General features: G+C 38.8%; 2 protein-coding genes across 2 annotated transcripts; both read right to left on the bottom strand.

Annotated features, from left to right (window-relative positions):
* Positions 1-12,289: 12,289 nt before the first annotated feature.
* Positions 12,290-13,964, bottom strand: LOC131025084 (probable pectin methylesterase CGR2). The gene is made up of 4 exons (XM_057954690.1): positions 13,724-13,964; positions 13,479-13,518; positions 13,234-13,275; positions 12,290-12,721 (listed from the first exon to the last, which is right to left on the bottom strand). Exons 1-4 carry the CDS (start codon positions 13,841-13,843, stop codon positions 12,501-12,503), a joined length of 423 nt encoding a protein of 140 aa, XP_057810673.1. The 5' UTR covers positions 13,844-13,964; the 3' UTR covers positions 12,290-12,500.
* Positions 13,965-14,179: 215 nt separating this feature from the next.
* On the bottom strand, positions 14,180-15,190 carry LOC131008177 (DNA repair protein REV1-like). The gene is made up of 5 exons (XM_057935073.1): positions 14,996-15,190; positions 14,668-14,800; positions 14,502-14,590; positions 14,359-14,409; positions 14,180-14,284 (listed from the first exon to the last, which is right to left on the bottom strand). Exons 1-5 carry the CDS (start codon positions 15,188-15,190, stop codon positions 14,180-14,182), a joined length of 573 nt encoding a protein of 190 aa, XP_057791056.1.
* Between the last annotated feature and the right edge of the window lie 2,174 nt (positions 15,191-17,364).

Raw genomic sequence — 17,364 nt, 5'->3', positions numbered from 1 at the left:
GAGTTCAAGGCCAAACCCACCTATCCAGGCTCCGCATCTGCGAGCAATTCAAGCTTTGCCCCAACCATACCCAAGGCAGCAACCACAGTATCAGCAGCCACAGCAGCACCAACAGCTACAGTACCAACCACAACCTCAACAACCGTATCAGCAACAGGCCCGCCAACAACAGCAGCGACAACAGAAACAACATGAAAAACCTCGTCATGCTAGAGCCTATGCTATGAGACAGAAGCAGCCCGAGAACAACCAGGGAAACCTGGCAGGTATGGGCATGCTACTCAATACTCCTGTTGTACTTCTATTTGATACGGGCGCATCGCATACTTTCATTTCAAGTACATGTGTTGATACATTAAAACTTAAAATGGAAAGAGCTGACCAGGAATTGAGTATATCATCACCTATAGGAGGGATGACTACAGTAGATCATGTGTGCTTGAACCTAGAACTGAACATAGGGTCACACAAGATTGTAGTGAACAACTCGTATGTTATTCCAATGGGAGATGTGGACATAATCCTAGGAATGGACTGGCTAGCCGAGAACTATGCCACCATCCTTTGTAACGAAAGACGGATATCGTTTCGACCCCCAGGAAGGGAGCCGTCACATTTCCACGGAATTAGTATGGGAAGAAGAAAGATGATCATCTCCGCCCTACAAGCAACGAAAATGATGAAGAAGGGATACCCAGCTTACCTCGTATACTTGCACGGAGAACTGGATACTGAAAAGAGTATAGAAGATGTAGCAATTGTACGGGACTTTTCAGATATATTTCCAGAGATTCTGCCAGGGCCACCACCGGACAGACCAATTGAGTTTACCATTGATTTGGAGCCCGGGGCAGCTCCCATTTCGAAGGCACCATACCGGATGGCTCCTAAAGAGTTGGAAGAACTCAAAATACAACTGCAAGAACTTTTGGAACTTGGATTCATTAGGCCAAGTGTATCACCTTGGGGTGCACCTGTACTTTTTGTGAAGAAAAAGGATGGCACATTGAGAATGTGCATAGACTATAGGGAACTGAACAAAGTGACACTGAAGAACAAATATCCTTTACCAAGGATAGATGACCTCTTCGACCAGCTCAAGGGAGCAAGCGTGTTCTCGAAGATTGATTTGCGGTCTGGTTATCACCAGCTGAAGATTCGACCAGAAGACGTACCTAAGACGGCATTTCGAACTAGGTATGGCCACTACGAATTTGTAGTTGTGCCATTCGGGCTAACTAATGCGCCAGCCGTGTTCATGGACCTCATGAATCGAGTATTCCATCCGTATTTAGACAAATTTGTCTTGGTTTTCATAGATGACATCCTGATCTACTCGAAGAACGATAAAGACCATGAGGAACATCTGAGAATTGTTCTAGAAACGTTGAGGACAGAACGCCTTTATGCCAAATTCAGCAAGTGTGAGTTTTGGCTCAGCGAAGTCACGTTTTTAGGACATATTGTATCATCAGAAGGGATTAAAGTGGACCCTGAAAAAGTGCAAGCAGTGCGCGAATGGAAATCGCCTACTAACCCTAATGAGATAAGAAGTTTCTTAGGATTGGCAGGTTACTATAGGAGGTTTATGGAAGGATTTTCCAAAATTGCAAGGCCAATGACGCAACTACTCAGGAAGGGAATAAAATTTTCTTGGACAGAGGAGTGCGAGAAGAGCTTCCAAGAACTTAAGGAGAAGTTAACTACGGCACCAGTGTTAGCCGTCCCAACAGCTGATAAGGAATACATGATCTACACAGACGCGTCCAAAAATGGACTTGGTTGCGTGCTGATGCAAGAAGGAAGAGTGATAGCATATGCGTCACGACAGCTTAGGCCACATGAACTGAATTACCCGACTCATGATCTGGAGTTAGCTGCAGTGGTGCATGCGCTGAAGATTTGGAGGCACCACCTATATGGAGTTAGGTGTGAAATATTCACAGATCATAAAAGCCTGAAATACTTTTTCGAGCAAAAGGACCTCAACATGAGACAGAGGAGATGGCTCGAACTAGTGAAAGACTATGACTGCGGTATTAACTACCACCCAGGCAAGGCCAACGTAGTGGCTGATGCATTGAGTCGTAAGACCCAATCTAAATTGGGAGCTCTCATCACTCGAGAGACGGTGCTCATAAGGGAATTTAGCAAAATGAGCATAGAAGTGGTTAAACCACCAGGGACGATAGCAAGCGTTGTGGCAACAGTACCTAACTTGAGGAAGATGATCGTAGAAGCACAAAGAAAAGACGGGAAGATGGAAAAACTACGGGAAGCAGTAAGAAAAGGAGGCGTCAAGAATTATCAAGAAGCATCAGATAATGTTATCCTCTTTGAAGGAAGAATATGCATCCCCCACGATGATGAGCTTAAGGATAAAATCATGAGTGAGGCTCACGATACCCCTTATACTGCCCACCCAGGCAGTACTAAGATGTATCAGGACCTAAAGAAACACTTTTGGTGGGAAGGAATGAAGAGAGACATAGCGTCATTTGTGGAAAAATGCCTAGCATGCCAACAGGTGAAGGCCTTACATCAAAGGCCATATGGAAAATTACAACCGTTGGAAATTCCAGAATGGAAGTGGGAGCACATAGCAATGGATTTTGTGACCAGTTTGCCCAAAACAAAGAAAGGAAACACTGCCATTTGGGTAATAGTGGATCGACTCACAAAATGTGCTCATTTTATACCAATACCGATCACACATGGATCAGACAAGCTAGCTCAGTTGTATGTTCGAGAGATTGTACGCTTACACGGTGTACCAGTGTCGATCACTTCAGACCGAGACTCAAAATTTACTTCTAGATTTTGGATGAGCTTACAGAAGGAGTTAGGCACGAGGTTAAATTTCAGCACCGCCTTCCACCCGCAGACAGATGGGCAGTCTGAAAGGACAATTCAGACCCTCGAAGATATGTTGAGAACAGTGGTGTTAGATAAAGGTGGAAGTTGGGAAGTAGTGCTGCCGTTGATTGAATTTGCCTATAATAACAGTTACCAGGCAACTATCGATATGGCACCATATGAGGCATTATATGGAAGAAAATGTAGATCACCGCTTTATTGGGATGAAGTGGGTGAGAGGAAAGTTTTAGGACCAGACTTGGTCAATGAGATGGTTGAGATAGTCCGCCAAATCAGAGGGCGAATAAAGGAGGCGCAAGATAGACAGAAATCTTACGCTGATGCACGCCGAACCGAATTACAGTTTGAAATAGGAGACAAGGTCTTCCTAAAGGTATCTCCTACCAAGGGGATAACTAGGTTTGGTGTCAAGGGAAAACTTAGGCCCCGATTCGTAGGACCTTATGAGATTTTGGAAAGAATAGGCCCAGTAGCCTATAGGTTGGCATTACCGCCAAGTTTTGGAAACGTTCACAATGTTTTCCACGTATCACAACTCAGAAAATACGTTTTCGATCCAAAGCACATAATCCACCAAGAAGAGATGATCCTTTGCCCAGACTTGAGTTATGAAGAGAGACCAGAGGCCATTCTAGATCGAAAAGTACAACAACTCAGGAATAAGGCAATCACATCAGTGAAAGTCTTATGGAGACACCACGGACAAGAGGAAGCCACGTGGGAGCTTGAAGACAAAATGAAGGAGAAATACCCCGAACTGTTTTAGAGGAAATATGCAAATTTCGGGACGAAATTTTTGTTAAGAGGGGTAGTATGTAGTGACCCGCTCTTTTATATATTTTAAATCCAGTAATGAGTGCTTATTTTTTTTTGTTCATCAGTAAATGAAACCAGATATTATTCTGATATGAATTCAGCTTATGATCCTGAATTTATATTGTTTAAAGCAGTCAATGATATTATTTCAGAGTTATAACTGACTTAGCAAAGTCACGTTATTTTTTTTTTTAAGCGAGATGGAATTTGATTTTATTTTACTCAGGTCGTGAATTATTTCCGACTCAAGAAGTTAATTAAATCTGCGGATTTAATTTAGATATTAGATCAATGAACAAATTAAATCTACGGATTTAATTTAGATTCATTTTATAACTTATCGATTTTAGCGAGTTATCACATGACGAAATCGAGATTTATGTAAATATACAGTATCAAGCAGAATCGAAGCCAGTATTTTATTACAGTTACTGAATCACAGAGATTTGTTTATTACAATATATATATATAAAATACTACAATCTGCTTCGATAAAACAGTATTACACGCACACAACATATTTTTACAACTACCAGTAACAATATACAATATTCCAATCACATTGATACATTGATGTCCACAACTCATAATAACATACAAAGTCATCAGTATCATTACACAAACTTTCTTTTTCGCTCCACCATGCTTTTCTCCCCATTCATACAACACCACCACTACACTCCTACCTTCCCCACCATTACACTCAAGTATTCACCAATGAATTATTAATATCAACCCCAGCCAACAAACTCTCTACTTCATTCACTGTCCGTCAAGTTTCAAGGGGAGTAAAGTACTCTTCTTCTTGCCAAACTTCAAGGAGGTAAGCCTTCTTTGAATTCTCTTTAATGCACTCAGGATTCCACCTACATTTATGAACAGCAACTTGGTTATTTCAGTTCATTTTGCTGCATTTAAACCAACGACAATCAGCCAACCAACAGTCATTTTCAAGGTATTAATTCAATACCAAATATTCAATCCAGTTGTATGCATATCAAAGCATGATCAGTATATAATGATAGAAAACATTGTTGCATAATGGACATAGCAATCTACTAAAGTCAGTTTTTATGGGTTATTCATGAGTTAGACAATGAGGACTTTCGAAATAGAAACAAACCACTATGGCTAGTTTTACCCACTGCATAATCGAATTATAGAAATACTAGAGCTCAATAGAATCATGAACTGAGTTACAACAAGCTTTGAGTTTCGTTCACAATAGAGTATTAAGAATGAACTTAGCTTCGAATGGAAAAGGGCGCAGCCTGTTCGGTCGAGCCATGAAGCGATGATTGGGCGACGGCTCAAGGGGATCCAAGCGCCAACCGTGAATCACGGCGACGTGCAGAGGCACGCCGGACTCGTGCGCAGCAGCGGCGGTTCCAAGGACAGCAGCGTTGACGGCGTCGAGCGGTGAAAGGTAGAAGACTCCCGACCTCGGCGATGGCTCTCGACCTCGCCGATTGGATTGCAGCAGCGGCGGAGTACCCTTCGCCCAAATCCAGCAGCAGCGGCGTACTCTTCTCGCCGGTTGCTCAGTGACAGCACGGCGGCGATGGAAGGCTTAAGCAGCGGGCGGCGGCAACGCTCCTCCAGCAAGCCGCGACTCCGGTGAAACAGCAGCAGCTCCAGACAACGGCGATAGCTCAAGGCGGTGGCGGATCGAAGCAGCGACACGGCGAATCTCCCGACCTTCCAGTTGCAGCGACGACGGGCTGCTTTGCCGGAGTTGAGTCGGAGGGCCGAAAGAGAGGACGGCGCCGGGGCTTTGACGCGTCGACAGTCGACGCCGCTCGGAGCAGGCGGCAGCGGTGTAACCGGAGAAGGAAGACAGATCGGATTTGAGGGAGAAAACCGGTCTGAAACTTCAGGGGATATTTAGAGCTTTCGATCCCCTTCACGTTAGAGACGGGGAGAAAGAGAGGCAGGTGCAACCGGCGCCGACTGAGTCGCCGGTTCCGCGGCGGCGGCGGTGGACCTCGGAGACGGAAAAGAGTTTCAAACGGCGACCTTGGCAGTTTGGCGGCTGCTTCGATCGAAGTCTCGGTTGGCGGCAGCTTAGCTGCTGCAGTCGCCGGAGCAATTCGCAGCGAAGCTCGCGAAGAGAAAGGACGGGCGAGAGAGAGGGAGAAGTCTTGTGCGGCGAGGGAGAGTATCGGCTCCAATTGAGAGAGGGAGAGAGCTCGATTGGATCTTGAGCAAGAGAGAGAGAGATGTGCGTCTATATGTGTGTGTGCGTGAATTTGGAGGAAATAGGGAGAGAGAACCGAGAGTTGTTGGGAGAGAAAGAGAGTTGGGCTCTCAAATTTTAATTGATTGGGCCTTGTTTTTTTTTTCAGTTGGGCCGAAAATTTTTAGTTTTGGACCTCTTCATTTATTTTACTTGGGCTTTTAATTATTTTGGGCACCTATTTTGGGCCGAATTAAATCATCTGGGCCGTGTTATTTCTTTATTTTGGGCCGAGTCTTGGGCCGATTTTAATTATTGTAATTGGGCCTCTGATTTATTTATATGGGCCGATTTTAATTATTGTAATTGGGCCTCTGAGTTTATTTATATGGGCCGATTTTAATTATTGTAATTGGGCCTCTGAGTTTATTTATATGGGCCGATTTTAATTGATTTGGGCTAAATTATTTTTGGGCCCTTATTTATTTGTTGGACCTTATTTATTTTACTTAGATGGGCCTTTATTAAATTATTTCATTGGGCCGAATTTATTTAAATTGAAGCCCATCTATTTTATTGGGCTGTTATATTATCTTCGTTGGGCCTCGTTTGATTTATTTAATTGAGCCCAGCTAATCAAATTATTTATTGGGCCAAGATTTATTTAATTAATTGAGCCGATAAGTTATTTCAATTAGGCCTCTCATGTTAATTATTCAAGCCCACTTCTATTTAATTAATTATTAGGCTGCCTTATGTTAAGCCTTTTAATTATTTAATCTTATAACATTACTATTCCTATTTATTAAGCCGAGAGATTTTATGAGATTATTCAGCGAATAAGCCGAATTAGTTATATCTTAGTAACGACCACGAAGGATGGATTTATTTAATTGGCGAATTAGAACACCCTAAGAGAACGGATTAATTTTTATCCGGCTTCATGAGACGAGACTTAGCTTTTGTTTAAATCCAATAGCTTGGATTAACAATAGAAATTCCCTGATTATTATTTCATAATAATAATTCATGCATAAGGATCATGCATAGTTAAATACACATTCTCATTTGATGATTTTATTCGAGCAATATCTTATTTATATTCTCGTAATAAAGGTCAAGCACGAGATTAATAATCAGTCAAGGAGCTACTGTACCACAAAAAGTTTCTAACAGGTGGGCATTACTTTCATATATATCAAATGAGTTTAAATGTTACGTTCAAGCAAGTTATCTCATGATTAAATTAATTGAAGTTATTTCAAATATTGTCTTGCCATAAAATATTTAAATTTCAGTATGATATCTATCTGATGTGACTTTTATTATGCAATCGAATTCGGGTCCTGAGCAGTTGATAGCTATCCTGCCAGGACTAGTGTACACCAGTGACCGTGAGTCATCTAGCGGGTTGGCCGGTCAAGTGACCGTGAGAGGTGGCCACCTCTCCGGCACAAAGTTCCAGATATGATAGATTACAAGAGAACTTAGACTGCAGTCGAACTTTAAGAATCACAAATGAATTTAGTAAGCTTGGGCCTTTTAGCGAAAAACTCCCTTGCTGTACTGTTTATTATGGCATGACAATTTACAGTTTTGAAGCATGTATTTTATACTTAGGCATACGTGCCCACTGAGTACTTTTGTACTCAAGCCCTGCATATATTTCTAAATGTGCAGGTTGAGCAGCTGCCGATGTTGATGAAGTGACGAGCGGGATTCTTTTGTCTTATTATGTATTAATGAACTCTAGGGTTACATGTCTTCATACATGTAATCAGAACCTTATTCCGCTGCGTACTCAGAAGTTTTATGTTTATTTGGCTAAGTCAGAGATATCTGAACTTACTAGTTATTTGAGTCTATACGACTAAACTTCTGTTATGTTATAAATATCCCTTTGTTTAATGATGAAATGCGATCCTTCCTGGTTTGATTATCCCCTTTCTACCCCGCTTCTAATTTCCCTCCATTAGTCACGATTTCCCGGCTTAATTATCCTTAATTAGGACCGGTCGTGACATGAGCATAAAGACTGAAAGTCACATGTCAGAGAGAACTTACAATCAGTTGTCTTCGATGTTTCGAAATGCTTTACCGAATGATAACAACTGTCCAGAAGACTTCTATAGTACGAAGAGAAATCTGCGCGGTTTGGGTTTGCCCGTGGAAAAGATCGATTGTTGCGTTAATAATTGTATGTTGTATTGGGGAGAAACTAGAGACTTATATGCATGCATGGACAGAGCTTAGACACTGGACTCCCCCTGACTGCACAGAACTATAGCACCTTCCTCCGCCTCCACATGCGCGAGGATGGATCATTTCTGTCACAAAGGGATGGGGACATTGATGTAAGCGCTTAAGTTTAATCAAATATTAGTAATTCACAGTGAAATGTATTTATTTTAATACAATTTTTAATTGTTATGTCTGAATTAGGCGGAGATTCGTCGCATTGCTGTTGAGACTGGGCGAGAGGACCGGCTGCCTGAGATCTACTTGGAGGTCGTACGGCCCGACAGGTCCCGGCTCTACGGCACTGGAAGTGCCGGTAGGAGCCAGGTTAGTAGGGGGTCTTCTCAAAGTACAGGCACTTCCATGATGTCTCAGCAGATGTATGAGACACGGATCTCCACGCTAGAAGAGCGCCTTCTGGCCGAACAAGCAGAACGTGAGGCCCTCCAGCAGCGTATGGCTGAAATCGAGGCGTTCATGAGGCGGTCGGGTCAGCTACCTTGAGCAGCACTTTATATTTTGGAACTATTAATTTAATGTTTTGGACTATTTAATTAATTCATGTTTTGGAACTATTTGTTTGAACTATGTTTAGGAACAAAATTACACTTGCATTTTCTTTTTACATTTATATATGTTATGTTGAGCAACTATTAATTTCATGTTTTCAAACAACATTACAATTATTTGTAACAAAGTAATAAATTCAAAATAACGACGAATGAAAATAAATTCAAATTACTTATCTTATAACAAATTATCTCCTTGTTTTTTATAAAAATAAGGACGTATGGAAATAAATTCAAAATACAATTATCATCATAAAATACTAATGGTGTATATAAACTATATTGATTAAAAAAAATAATTAATTAATAATAATAATAAATTAATAAATAAATACTTTTGCGACGTAAAAATAAAGACAAAAACGAGTTCGATCCGTAATTAACAACATCTCATCGATATCATCTTGATATATTATAAGGTTATGAATATATATATGATTTTGTATATTGAATTAGACTTTAAATAAATTAATAGGTACTATATATATCAATAATACGAGTGTTCTGTACTGGTGACCATTCGAAAGGAACTTCAAAGTTAAGCGTGCTTGACTTAGAGCACAACTAAGATGGGTGACCGACTGGGAAGTTCGTCTAACTAATAAATAATAAATAATAAATAATAATAAATAATAATAATAATAATTAATTAATTGAATTGAATTACAAAAAAAAATTACCGGCAGCATTTTGCCGCCGGCAATTAGCAGCGGCATTTTACCGCCGGTAAGTTCAACAATCACCGGTGATATTCACCGCCGCCGTCCGGTGAATATTACCGGCGGCAACGGCACCGCCATTCGCCGAGGACAACTAACGGCGGGACCTACCGCCGTTAATTACCGGCAGCGTGTTTTGCCGCCGGTAATAGTGTCAACGACGAGAAAATTACCGGCGGCGAGACGCCGCCGGTAATGCCGCCGGTAGTATAATTTCCGGCGGCCGTCCCGCCATTACCGATGGCAAAACGCCGCCGGTAATCTCCGGTTTTTTTGTAGTGGCACCGTGCAACTGGTTGCTAGAAGGACACTATTTCATTCGGAAAATGACACTTGAACATTTCCGAATGACACTACTTCAATATACAAATGACACTTGAATATTCAAGTGTCATTTGTATTTTGAAATAGTGTCATTCAGAAACCAGTTGCATGGTGCAATCGATTGCACGGGAGAGTGCCTCAAAATTATATTGTAAAAAAAATTATTTATTTTTTTTTAAATTATTTTTTATTTATTTTTAACTATCGAAAATTTCGTCGTTAAATATATATATATATATATATATATATATATATATATATTTACGACCGAAAATTAGGTCGTTAACATTTGGAACGAACACTCAAATAACGATCGATAAAAACGATCGTTAACCGTGTTAACGACCTTTTTTTTATTTTAATGATTTAATTTTCGGTTGTAAAAGCCGCATTTTCTTGTAGTGTATATATACAATCGCAATTTTTAAACTGTGGTCGTCGTAGCTAGGCTAGAAGGAACCGTTATCGTATATGTATACGACAATACTTGTTGTAGGCTAGCTAGCTTGTTCAGTAAAAAAAAACAGGCCGTTGTTCTAGATTTATGAAAACATTTTTTTTTTGCAATTTCGATCCCTTGCCATAACAATCTTTTAATTTGATGATCGAGCTTTTCTGAATTACACAAATTACCGATAATTTTACAATTTAATAAAACAAAAAATGCAAAAAGAATTTATTGGTAGGAGCTTAAGAAGCCCTTCCATAATTCCATGCGACTCCACTAACAAGTTGAACTTTATATATATATATATATGAATCATGAAAATAATTAATGAGTTTTATATCATACAAATTTCTCAAACTTAAACGTTATTATTGTTATAAACTTGAGAGAAACGAGAGAATAGAGAAGAGAACTAGAATTATCGTGCTGATAACGTGTTATAAACTTGAGAGAAACGAAAGAATAGAGAAGAGAATAGAGAAGAGAATACGAATTCAGTGTATTTAATATGAGGGTCAAAGGCCTCTATTTATACATACAAGTAGGAAGCTCGAGTTTTAGGGAGATTTCTTGGTCAACACACATAATATATCTAGAATATATATTTACAACAATTATTGATTTATTGGTCAACACACATAAGTTTTTTCACATATTTCTTGAGTTAATTAATTATAATTAATTTTCATAAGAATTTCTATTTAGTTGATGAATTTTAAAAAATTTATACAAAATTTCTGCAGTTATATAAGGCTTGTTTTTATTATAAATTGTTTTATCGATCAAACTTTCAAAATTGTCATTGTCATTTTTATTTTGTTTTTCATCTATTCTAACTTTTTTAAACAAAGAAATGGACTCATCACTAATCCGGAAACAATGAAATGGAATATTATATGCAGTGATGCTTGTTGGAAGGTAGCGCACGCGACAAAATACTTTGTAGAAGAGCAACATGATGTTTATTAATAGTACTTTTTAGTAATATAGTAATATTTTTATCATTTTTAGTGTCAGTTAAAAATATAACATTTTTTTAAAGAATATGCTCTCACCACCTATCCTTATATTTTACTCTTATAAATATTCTTATATATTTACATAAATCAGCTTTGTCATATACGTAATTAATTGTTGTGAACAAAATTGCCCATGAATTATACGTACAAAACGAATCCCCATTGTCTTTCATCCTCAAACTATCTACTTTTCTCTCTCTCTCTCTGTCTCTCTCACCCGGTGACTCCTTCTGATCATCGTCGCCGACACTATATCTAGTCTTTTTCTACGATTCAAAAGAACACCGCCGTCGTCATCCTCTTCTCCAGAATTCGATGAACTCCACCATAGTGTCGTTGTCGCTAGATCTAGTTCTAGATCTACGAAATATACACTACTAGAAAAACGCTCATAGATAACGGATTTTATCCGTTATCTATGAGCAAAAAAACCGTTGTGTATAGTGGTGTTATCTATGATACGTATCATAGACAACGGTTTAAAAACCGTTATGTATGTGAGAATAGATAACGGTACGAGACGCTCATACATAACGGTATGAAACCGTTATCTATAATGATTATACATAACGGTTTATACCGTTATGTATGAGGATTTTTCCGTTATGTTTTATATTTTTTTTGTTTTTTTTTCCTATCATAGTTAACAGTTTTTTTTTCTATACATAACGGTATGAAACCGTTATCTATAATGATTATATATAACGGTTTATACCGTTATGTATGAGGATTTTTCTGTTATGTTTTGTATTTTTTTGTTTTTTTTCCTATCATAGTTAACAATTTTTTTTCTATACATAACGGTATGAAACCGTTATCTATAATGCTTATACATAACGATTTATTACCGTTATGTATGAGGATTTTTCCGTTATGTTTTGTATTTTTTTGTTTTTTTTTCTATCATAGTTAACAGTTTTTTTTACTTTTTATAACGGTTTTTACCGTTATCTTTGATAGAAATACATAACGATTTTTTTGTACTTTTTATACTGTTATGTATTTCAACTACAACTAGCATATTGAATATTTTTTCTCGATTTTTATGTTATTTATCTCAAGAAATAAATAAATAACTTTAAAACAACAAAATGATAAAATCACCAATAACAATATTATATATCATCCAAAATATTCATACATTACCATCCAAATGAACCAAGTATCAAGTACATATGATCATTGCATATTTCGATTCAAAATTGAAAGTACCAACTATCTTATAGCTAAAACAAAAATCTATCATATTATGTGTTCTAGCACCAAGTCCTCATGAACTAGTTGACCTGCTATGATGAATTTGCAGCAACTAACTTAGGAGAGAACCCGACACACAACTAACTTGCAGCTGGCATCAGCATCATCTAACTCATAAGGCTCTATACCCCAGACTTCTGTATCCTCTTGTTTCAATAATTGAGAGACCACCGAGCAGGTTTCAGGACCAACTTGTAATACCTTTTTCATGCTGTCACCATATGTTTTCTTCAGAATAGGTATTATTTTCTGAACTTCTAGAGTACAAGAAACACCACCTGCATAAGCATTAATGGGTTAACAAAAGTACATGTAATCTAATAGCAAAATCCATGTTTCATATAGATGAGAACAAGGAATAGGATGAAAAGCTAGACGGAAGACTGATTGGTAATTGATATACACATCAGACAAGCGTGTTTCCTTTATCCAAGAAAGAGGTATAGATCACACATGCAATGCTATATATATAGCCGTAAAGCCCATTTTCCCACATAAAACAGCATTCCTCAACATCATATGCAAAATTCGTATCTTGAACATCGATTACTTCTGGTGAAACCCCCGACATGCATCTTGGCACCAAAGAATATCACAAAATGTCAAAATCTGGTGAAACTTGTAGTACCAGCTTCATTAAACCAATTGAAAAACCAAGAAATTTTGAAGATATAATGGTTGCAAGTACAAGAATGAAGCCTTCTATACATGCATGCATTATTTATTCATAATTCACCAAAACAAATCGGGTAAATAACAGATACAACACTTTTGAATCATAGGTACTTACCTTCAAGTCTACTTAAACTATTTATGTCACCACTCCTGCTACCTGTCAAGAACAAAGGAAAAATGATATAACCTCAATGGTTGAATATACCTCCAAACACTCTTTAACTAAAGTGACCTATTAAAAGGAATGTTTCCATCATCCTTATATTTTTCCTGCCAGCTTCCTAATATAATTATTGGAACAAGTACATAAGATTGATTTCCTGGGGTACAACGGTGTGTGTGAAAAAACCAAGAACAAACCTGAACTGTGATAAAGATAACCAACAACCAGCAATGCTCCCTGAAATTCCGGAAAAAAGTAGCTTATCAGTTCTCTCATTTTAGATACACATTAATGCAACAAGCTCAACTATGTGACAAGGGTCATCATGACAAGTACTAGAAATAAGTGAACAAGCATCATCCTTAAGCCAAAGAGATATGTGTGCTCTCTGAGCTCTCTCATGTATAAGAGGAGGCAAAGTGAAAGAAGCAAAGAGATATACCACAACAAAAATTCCAATGGATAATAGTGGAGAAGTTTGGGCCTTGGAATGCAATGCCCCGACAAAGGGAATGCTCCCGCCATCTCCAATACGGCGAGCAGCATTGGGTCTTCTTGACATCGCTTAAGAGTTTGAAGAACCTGCCGAGGATTGAAAGGACCAGAAGATAAGGACAAGTTTTTGAAGCCAGGAAGCACAGAGACCTTTAGTGAATGATGATCAAAACTAAAGACAGCCTTTTATCAATATCTCAACTCACTAGTAACTAGCACACGAAGATCTCTACTGAATGATGATCAAACTAAAGACAGCCTTTACCAATACTGGTAATTACTAGCACATGAAGATCTCAACTCAAGTCTGTTATATATATATATATATATATATATATATAGAGAGAGAGAGAGAGAGAGACGTGGGGGATTGTGGGAACTTGTGAAAACCACTACTTACTATTCATGTAGTATTAAGAATCTCCTTTCTGATTATCGAGGCTAAAAGATCATGGTCCCCCACTTCTGATTCAGATACATCTAAGAATGCTTCATCACAGCTCACAGCCTACCATGGAAACAATATTTTCAAGAATAGAAGGCCACAAATATAGCATTTCAACTGCATTAACAAGGCCAGACCTGCACTTTGTTGCAGTGATTGTGAAGAATGTCATAAAATTGATCTGCCACCTGCAAATGAAGAAATCATATTGAAGCACAGACATGTGATCATCATGCAACATAAAAGAAAATTGTTATATTTGCTATGGCTGAGTAGATACCATCTCATAAGCTCCAAAGTCATATGGAACAATTACAAGCTGAGGGCACCTACTCTTCGCATCTTTCACAAACATCCCTGCCCTCACTCCTGGAAGAATGCATGGAATCTACAAGAGTGCATACAGAAAACAATGTAGAAGTACGAATTACAGAAGACAAGCCTACCATATTCTCGGGCCGGATAATTGGCTGATGAGATTTCAGCTGTACCACGGGGATTATCTGAATGACAGACAGCAACAGGTTTTCCCTGTAACTCAGGATGGTTCCTGATGACTACTGAAACGAAGAAGCAGTCCTAAAAACAGGCCAGTCAATTAATAATAACAAAAATTGGGAGAAACATTAATAAGTAATACCCAACTAAATACATAGCCAATAAGATACAATTTGGCTGGAGAAAGGGACATGAACTAACCAAATAGACTAAAAAGAAGGAAAGGGAGAAAACGTCATAATTTAGTCCCAAAGCTGCTAATGTACTACTACTTACCATGTCGATGTGTATCACAACATTCTTCTCATTCGCTACAGCAGTTTTGGGACTGGAACCCGTAGTGTAGAGACCAGAAACTCCAGATGTAATCCCATTAGACAAGCTGGGAAATCTCTTACGATATCGGTTTCTCCAAGTACCAATAAAATGCAGCCTTGAACTCTGAAAGAGGTAAAATATATAGACTGACATACTGTCAATTATATTTTGATTTAAAATAAGTAGACTGACATACGAATAAGCACATTATTCTCTTCTTCCAATGTCAAAGTCGTAAATATGTGAAGCTAGATCAAGCTATTAAACTAATCCCTCCATAGGTTTGCAACCTCATCATTTTGCTCTGTTCCCTGTCGATCACATTCACACGAATCAGATCCCAGCAAGACATCAGATAAAAAATAATCCTACTGATTCCTTTCCACGTACCAAAATCTAAAATCTCAATTTTTGCAATTGCATAAACTTCAACGAACAAATAGGATATATGAATCTTGAAAGTGCCTCATCTATTATTAGATTTCTCTTGATAAAATTCTTAAAACGTACAGGAGAAACATCACCACATACATAATACACTGATAGTAAGGAATTGAGGATAGCATCACACCACACATTCATAACCAACTCCGTTCAACAAATTAGCCAAATACGTAAATTCGTTAAATTAAGCCATCTTTGCCCATTATTCAGCTTAACTCAGCAATAATGAGTAACTCACACTCACAAGTACAAACTCAAACATCAATTTGCCGAATTCAGCAAGAATAAAAAGTAAGAAATAGAATTAGGGCTAGATTGTATGGATGGAATAGAAAACCTAGCTTCGAAAGGGGAGAATTGCGGCTACCCTGCTCTGTAACCAAGGAGAGCGGCACGACGACGAACTTCCGACGCACGACGGAGCTCGGAGGATCGACGGAGGCGGCAGGCCCTTACCTGCTCGACGGAGAAACGTAATAGCAGCAAGAGATTGGGAAAGAGTCGAGAGAGAGCTAGGACTCGGTTTCTATTCTCTTCGTGTGTGAGGGAGATCTGTTCTTGAGAGTGAGTGAGAGAGGTAACGAGAGAGCGGAGGTGACAACGACTCGCCCGACCATTCACTGGTCTTCCAGTTGCAGCGGCAACGGTATTTCTTTCTATGAAAGCTAGGGCTCAAAATTGGAAGGGAAAGGGGCCTCCTGCGTGGAGGCATCGACAACATCGGAGAGAAGGGCGCTGCGTTGCCGGATTTCGGCTCAGGCGACGGCGTTTCCTGATTTGGGGAGGAAATTAGGGCTCCCCTTTTGTCTTCATCCGTGATTTTTGAGAGAGAAGAATGGATGATGGGAGGAAGTAGTCGAGGAGCAGCGCCCTCGGCCGGACACGGCCTCGCCGGAGCCGGTGGGAAGGCGGACAGGTGGTGCGGCCGGAAGAGGGAGTTTAGCAGCGGATTGGGTGGAGTAGAATAGGGGAAACTAAGTTTCAAATGATATAATATAATAAGTTTTAAAAAAATTTTAAAAAAATAATTAAAAAAATAAAAAAAAATTATACATAACAGTTTTTAGATACGCTCAAACATAACGGTTCCAAAACCGTTGTAAATGACTCTTATACATAACGGTTCTTTAACGTTATGAATAAACCGTTATAAAAGATGGTCATAGATAACGGTGGCTTAACGGTTTTGTAATACCGTTATGTATGCAACTAATAGATAACGCAAAAATATAACGGTTTTTCAAAAACCGTTATCTATGCATATAGACAACACTACATAGATAACGGATTTTTCCAAAACCGTTATCTATTCCTAAAAGTGCGCTCATACATAACGTTTTTGAAAAAAACCGTTATCTATGCACTGTTATGTATGTAAACTTTTGTAGTAGTGATAAGAGATTGAGTTCTAGGAGTTTTAGATCTGAAACAAAATTGTACGAAACCATACACTCTGTTCCAAGATCTATCGCGCCAAGTGGAAGAATGAATGGTGCTAGTGAACCCATTACCTCCATCCATTCTGTCCGTTTCAAGATTTGTCGTGCCAATGGCTCGCACGAATGGCGTGAATGGAGGCATTAGCACTGGTCGTGCCAGTCGTTCCGAGATCTGTCACACATATATGGGACACGAGTGGTACGAAAAGATCCATTTCTTACAATTTGTGTCAAGTGCATAGGCAGAGAGTTATTGGGTTGAAGAAGACAACAATCTCCCACCATCCTAATATTCACCTCTGCCACTTGACAACGACTTCCTATTCCATTCTCTAGTGAACGAGAGTAAAGAACATTAAATTGTGGTGAATGAATTATATTAGATTTGTGAGATTCCGTGTTATTTATTATTATTTGTTAATTTGGTCATTTAATTTGTAACTG

This window comes from Salvia miltiorrhiza, chromosome 1 (genome assembly GCF_028751815.1).
Source record: "Salvia miltiorrhiza cultivar Shanhuang (shh) chromosome 1, IMPLAD_Smil_shh, whole genome shotgun sequence".
Classification (NCBI taxonomy): Eukaryota; Viridiplantae; Streptophyta; class Magnoliopsida; order Lamiales; family Lamiaceae; genus Salvia; species Salvia miltiorrhiza.
Note: the sequence above shows the minus strand (reverse complement) of the source record. Positions and strands in the feature narration are given on the sequence as shown.

Excerpts from the sequence above, each read along its gene's own strand:
- LOC131008177 (XM_057935073.1), bottom strand. The coding sequence starts at position 15,190 with ATGTCAGTCTATATATTTTACCTCTTTCAGAGTTCAAGGCTGCATTTT. Across the intron at positions 14,801-14,995 it reads TTGTGATACACATCGACATG|GACTGCTTCTTCGTTTCAGT; the intron begins GTAAGTAGTAGT and ends GCCTGTTTTTAG. Across the intron at positions 14,285-14,358 it reads ATCACTGCAACAAAGTGCAG|GCTGTGAGCTGTGATGAAGC; the intron begins GTCTGGCCTTGT and ends TTTCCATGGTAG.
- LOC131025084 (XM_057954690.1), bottom strand. The coding sequence starts at position 13,843 with ATGTCAAGAAGACCCAATGCTGCTCGCCGTATTGGAGATGGCGGGAGC. Across the intron at positions 13,519-13,723 it reads CCATTGGAATTTTTGTTGTG|GGAGCATTGCTGGTTGTTGG; the intron begins GTATATCTCTTT and ends CCGGAATTTCAG. Across the intron at positions 13,276-13,478 it reads TTATCTTTATCACAGTTCAG|GTAGCAGGAGTGGTGACATA; the intron begins GTTTGTTCTTGG and ends TGTTCTTGACAG.